Source organism: Aethina tumida, chromosome 1 (genome assembly GCF_024364675.1).
Source record: "Aethina tumida isolate Nest 87 chromosome 1, icAetTumi1.1, whole genome shotgun sequence".
NCBI lineage: Eukaryota > Metazoa > Arthropoda > Insecta > Coleoptera > Nitidulidae > Aethina > Aethina tumida.
The window spans coordinates 58,639,933-58,646,371 of NC_065435.1; the positions used below are offsets into that span (position 1 = coordinate 58,639,933).

Here is a 6,439-nt window from a genome sequence, read left to right on the forward strand (position 1 = left end):
ATTAATTAAGCACCCCTTTCTATACATGCTGGGGTTCAAACGTTAATTAAAGAAAACTGAGCTTTGCTGAAAGTAAATTATCACCAGTGTCAAAAACAGATTGACTTATTAATTATTTATCTTGACTTGACGTAAAAAGCTGGGCGAAATTTTGTCCGTTATTAATATACAATGCATTGTATATATAACACACTATTGTATCAGTTTAAAGCAAACTATTGTGCTGTATCCGCGAGTGATGCATATTAACTCCATTGAAAAATAGAATGAGCACGAATTACATTGGCCTGTAAATTATTTATACGACCAATTTGACAGTATAAATCGAATATGCAACGAGATGGACCCAAATTAACATAAATGCATAGGCATTATCAACACTGTCGTGACAACTTGGATATTTATAAGCCCTGTTGGACCAGAGATGAACATTCAATAACGCTGCCTTATTTATATAGCTCACAGACAGCCTTTCCGTCGGCTTACTGGTTAATTGTGATTTAAATTAAATTCAGAACGTTGCGATGATCACTGACAACGGTTGCCCGGGTTCGTCCAACTTTAAGGAATTGATGTTTGTAGCGAATTTCATTTTTTTTTTTTTCGGTACGATTGAAATTGCCTGGAACGGAGCCAGAATTTAACGGCGGACAAGACATTTGACATGAAATTTCACATTACATGTCATTTGAAACTTCATTTTCACCCTCCCAAAATCATTCCCAATTCAATAAAACACACAGTTACCGTCAAAATATTTATATGAAAGAAAGCCGAAAAATAATAAAACAGTAAATACACTTACAAATTTTGCTATACATAATTAAAATAGAATACCTTTAAATTTTGCTATACTTTTGAGTAATACTCTCGGAGACAACATCGTGATTTAATTTATGAACAAACTCCTTGGAGACGAAATAAACATTGTTATTGCGGAAATGGACTTCCTCGTTCTCATACCATTTATCATAGTCAAAGTCGGGGAAGAACTGCCCAATTTTCTCGCGGCAAGAGGATCCGGTGACCGCGTTTTTGTAAACGCTCCATGGTCCGGTGAAGCTGCGCCAGTGTTCAATCGCGTTCGCTTTGGCCAGGATCATGATGTCGGAGGGGCCCTTCGTGATTTGGGCCGTAAGATCGCCGTCCATCGGTTTGTTACCCTTCTGGTTGAACAGGCCGGACGTTTCTTGCAAGGTCAGAACAGCTCTCTTGGAACGGACAATTTTGAAATCGGCTCTCAGGAGAATGTTTTTAATTTCGGTAGCGGATCTTGCATTTTCCACGACGTGGGGCTTCAGAATGGCCAGAGTTAACTCTAATTTTTTCACGGTATCTTGGACCGGTTTAATTTGCTTCAAAACACTCATCATTTTGACGATAGGAAATTCGAAATGACAATTTTGATGTGTTTCACATTGTAATGGCAACGCGAAATAAAAAACATTAAGTGAATTTAACACTCTTGATGTTGTTGGTTACATCAAAATTTATTTATTTGTTTATTAAACTGCCTTCTATTTTATTTTCACTTTTGAATTTTTTTAACAAATTTCGTCACCATATTTACATTAATTAAACAACTATAACTTGTTTATGTCGTGTCACATCAAATGCCATGTCATACTACTTTTAAAATATCCGTTTCAAAATATTTGTGCTTGCTGCTACAATGTTTTCTTGAAATAAATTTGAACATATGTTATATCAACTTTTGTTCATAAAAGGAAAGATGTTTGACTCTTATGAATTACAATTGTTGTAATTCATGCCTGACTTATTTTCTCTTGCTTTGAAAAGTATAATAAAGTCCTTTTGAGAAAAACTGATGTTGACTCTGTATATCTCAATTCCAGATATTGGCATCCCACTGGCACCGTTGCTACAATTCAATTAAAAGAATATTTCCAGCCGACATTGTTGGCACATAATTGGGCCACACATTAATCCTAAGGTTCAATTTAGAACGATGTAAAAACCGTCATATTTTATGGCGGGTCCGTGGGACCGGGGACTGGCGAGAGAACGAAACGGAAAAGTCGTTCGGTCGTGTCGACGAATTAACGTGGGCTCCGTTAAGTGCGATATAAAGCTCGCTGGGGGAATGATTCATTAAGAAGTTGCCGGCCCTGCACCGGGGAATGTTTCGCTGCTAATATCTGTGTAATGCGAGTGCCGACATTTTCCCCGGGTTCAGTTTTAATACACTTCGCGACCTACATTAACTCTGTGGAAATGAAGAAATCATTATTTTTCGGTGGGGGATTTGTCGCGATTTGTCTCAACTGTCGCATAGCCCCCGAAAACTTTAATTGAAAAATCCTGTCAGGATTCTGGAATAAATGTCCCTTTGATCTCGGCGGTCCCGCAAAATGAATGGATTTGCATTTTTATTTGGTCTCAGTTTTACCTGGAGCTTTTCCACAAACGCTACATAAATCATTTTAATGTTTAACATATTCAGGGGACGGGCTTTATGGTTTAACAGTACTTTTGGCGTTTAACGACGTTTCAGCATTTATATTTTGTTAAATTCATTACCTCTGGATAATAAATATGTAGTTCAATGTTTCTAATTCAATAGATATCACGTTTCTAGTTCATTTCCATTTACTTTCTGTAACATTTTGTTTGCTCTTTTGATTTCGAAGTACACTTAAGTAGGGTTATGATGGCAATGTTAGGAGTAGAGGAAAATCTCCATCAAAATATTTTTATAAAACCCTCCAATTAAACTAAGACGTTGTCAATGAATCCTCATCTTTATTTTATTACTAACTTTGCCATCCGAAGTAGACTTCACTACAACTATAGTTGAGTCAGTATGTATTTTTGGAAAAAGAGAATACATCTCATCCGCTTCCACTCACAATATTCCATCGCACCAATTAAAGTAAGTCAGTGAATATAAGTTAATAAGATAATATAGCCCTTCATCTTACTTATTTTATCATCGGCATTGTCCCCCAACTCTACTCAACTATAATAGCTATTTCATCACTCCCAACATCTGTTTGTGATAAGATAAACCGTATAAAATTTGAAAATAACAAACAAATATTACCTGGCCAAGGAACCTTCGAAAGTAAAATAAAAGTAATTAAAGTCACGCCGGGCATACAACACAAAAAAGGGGGAATTTACATTTTCCTGAAGTCGAGCAAAAATAGCTCTGGCAATATTAATGCCCAAGCACTTGCATAAGAATTTATTAAAATTTATTTTTAATCCAGAATCCTATTAAAACATCTCATGGACATTTTTCATTACCGCCATTAAGAAATAAATGGATTTAAAACGTCTACGTTCTTATTGTCTGGCAGTTTTAAATTTCCTTGGGTGGTTTCTGGTTAGTTCCGATGGTCCTTCAATTATAACTCGAACAATAAACGCATTTAATTTTAATATTTTCTGCGCGCAATGAACTGCTGTTCTCATCAGATAGAGTTTTGTATTAGGTAGGTGGTTTTTTCTGATTCGGTGTGGAACTGTTATTATTATGTTGGGCTGAACGTTGGGCGGGATTTGATAATTTACCAAACTGGTTTGTCTTCACCAACGAATGGCGGAGCCGGAGCAAGAGGTGGATCGTTTAATTTAAAAGGAAATGGTGTCTGTGATCATCTAAAAATACGCTTTTATATTATTTATTTTATGAATTCTTTTGTGTTATTAATAGAAATAAATTTATATCGAGTTATTTTTAAATACTGTGAAGTCCGTGAGTTATAGTGGAAACATTAAAGATGGTTTCGGAACGAGAAAGTTTTATTATTAGCTGGACTGTTTTAGTGAAACAATACAGTAAGAACCGTAATTATTTAGTATTGTCTGTAATAATTTTCATAATGCATTTTTCATTTATATATGAAAGCGCTGTAACTACACGGAGAGCTTTTAAAAGGTAACATTTTATAAACGAGTGATGCTCTTAAGAAACAAGAAATCTGCATTATTCGTCCGTGTTCTTTTGATGTCGCTTTTTCATAACAAAAATAGAATTAATACATCACAGCCCTTCATTATGAACATGACAAATCTTTTATTAACAAATCAGTGTCTGTTTATGTCCTCGCATAGAAAACATGGTTGGGTTGTACTTCGACCCGAAACTGTCTCTTATCTAACGTCACGTTTCTTTTCACGCGTCTACCATATGATTTAAATGGATGAGATAATACACAAAACTATACTTTAGTCGATTCACACGTGTTGTGGAGCATAATGAAAAAGAGTGCTGCATTGAATATATTTTCGAGATTTTACTTCAACGTTTCCTGTTTCGTAATCGATTTTGGATTTTTTAAACGAAATGTAGACAATACGGAAGGGAATTTAACATAACATTTCCATACCTTCAAGTTCAACAAACCCAGTTTCAATATAATTTCAAAGAATTATTCAAATGCATAGATAACTATCGAAAATTTTCGTCAAGCTGGTATAAATATCAGTCGGGGCACTGAATGTATAATGGGTTTTATTGGGTCAAACTAATAGAATATGGATGATCCTAGACGGAAATACTCCTGACCTTTTACCACGAAATCAGTCAACAAAATCTCCACAAATGCATTAATTTATAGACTGTTTTTCAGGGTAGCGCATAATTGTCATACAGAATATGCGTTTTCTTATGTTAGTTTACATATCAGAAAACTGTTTATATTTCTAACAGACAAGGATATATTCAGAATTTGTGGACTTAACAATTAAAATTGCATCTAAATTTCTTTTGCAATATGAAAGTTATAAGAAGTTTTTATGTATTTTGGCGGCCCTGTGCCTGTTGCATATTTACAGGACCGATTTTTAACCATCGTTCAATTCCTCGACTATTTTCTTCACTTCTAAATCTTCAAATTATTGTTAGAAAGATAGCAACAGTTAAGTAGAAAGTTTTAATTTCTTACAGAGTTCCACAGTAAGTAAAATAAATGATGCACCACCTTATAAATAAATCGCGAAACTATAATGAAATGCGAGACCGGCAAAACTAAGCGTTAGTGAATGCACAAAAAGTACAACGGTGAGGAGTCCTTCCTTTTTCGTTCAATTTTCGGAATGGCACTCTAAGGGCGTTGCGTTTCTGACGACAGAAGAGCAGATCAAAGCGTCAGATGGAACAAAAACTACTTTATTATGGCAATTTTGTTATGCACAGATATGACTATGGACTGATGCAATTTACTCTCTGTCCGAACCTTCTTTTTGAAGAAATAAACCCAATTTGCATGGCACTTTGATTTTGCACCGTCTAGAAAAATAAAAAAGACGGACGCAATTACGGCACATTTTTAACTAGATATTTGTATTCATACTTCGGCGTCCGGCCAAACGGGGTGTTATTTTCCGATGTATTAAACACGGCTCCATGATTTATTTATGCCGGAACAGTTTTTATTGAATGTTAATTCGTTATTGTTAATAGAATTTGTGAGTATAAACAATCGTACGTTTTGTTTTCGGCACGAACACAAAAACCAGAAACACCCAAAATATCCAATTCCAGTTAATATTATAATACGTTGATGACGAATTGAATTCGAAAACGCTTTTCGAGTTTTCATGAGCACCTCCCCTATTTATCGGAGAGCTGATCCCCCGAAACGTTTTCAATTTACAAAAGTTTATTTGCTTTGTCATCCGTGAGTAATGCACCCCAACCAATTTTTTTATTCGCTCACTTTCTATTTTTTTTGTGTTATGCATCAATCAATCCCGTCGTACAATCGGGAGAAACAAATTCAAACAACAGTTACACTTAATCTCGACAGCCGTTTCCCACAGAAATGGTTAAAATAAAAAAAAAAACCCTTGCGATTTAACGCATTCAATTTACGTTCCCTAATCTGTTAACGTTGCTTAATTAATTCGATGCGGTTTCGGGCGTTAGTATTTTCGCGTTATCCACACGGAGTCGAGAAAATTGAAGAGATATTCTCATGTCCGGGCGATGAATAAATTTTTCAGACATCGCCCGGTCGGATGCGGGCCCATGTTTGCGACCCTTCCCTTTCCATCGCGATTTTTTCCTTTTGTTATTCGCATTACGACCGGAATTGAGTGGAGTGGTCCGGCGTTTAAAATTTAACAAGGCCCCCGCTATTTTTTTTTCTTTGTTCCTCCTTTCTTCTTCTCTTCTTCCTTCGAGCATCGGTTCAGTCACTTCGCTAAATGGAAGGTGCACGTGTAAAAGATTGAATAAGTAATTCGCAGGGAGAATGGCGAGACAGTGATCTATGTAGTCGAAGGAAGGACACGAACGAGAAAAATGTTTGTTTTGCCAAGAGAGGCGAAATAATGCGACTTACGAATTGAAAAATTTCCCCGACACCGTCTGTCGACTGTCTCGGTGCGATCGTTTTTTTTTTTTTTATTGATGATCAATCTCGTTGATTGGCCTCGGTAAAATGTCTTCGTAATTATTTGGTTTGAT

The 6,439-nt window shown here is 35.9% G+C and overlaps 1 protein-coding gene across 1 annotated transcript; it reads right to left on the reverse strand.

The window, feature by feature from the left end:
• Nucleotides 1-839: 839 nt before the first annotated feature.
• On the reverse strand, nucleotides 840-1,373 carry LOC109603280 (nucleoside diphosphate kinase 6-like). The gene has a single exon (XM_020019767.1). The coding sequence runs from the start codon at nucleotides 1,371-1,373 to the stop codon at nucleotides 840-842; it is 534 nt and encodes a 177-aa protein (XP_019875326.1).
• Between the last annotated feature and the right edge of the window lie 5,066 nt (nucleotides 1,374-6,439).

What these genes read in the sequence shown, in the direction of transcription:
- LOC109603280 (XM_020019767.1), bottom strand. Translation starts at nt 1,373, where the DNA reads ATGATGAGTGTTTTGAAGCAAATTAAACCGGTCCAAGATACCGTGAAA.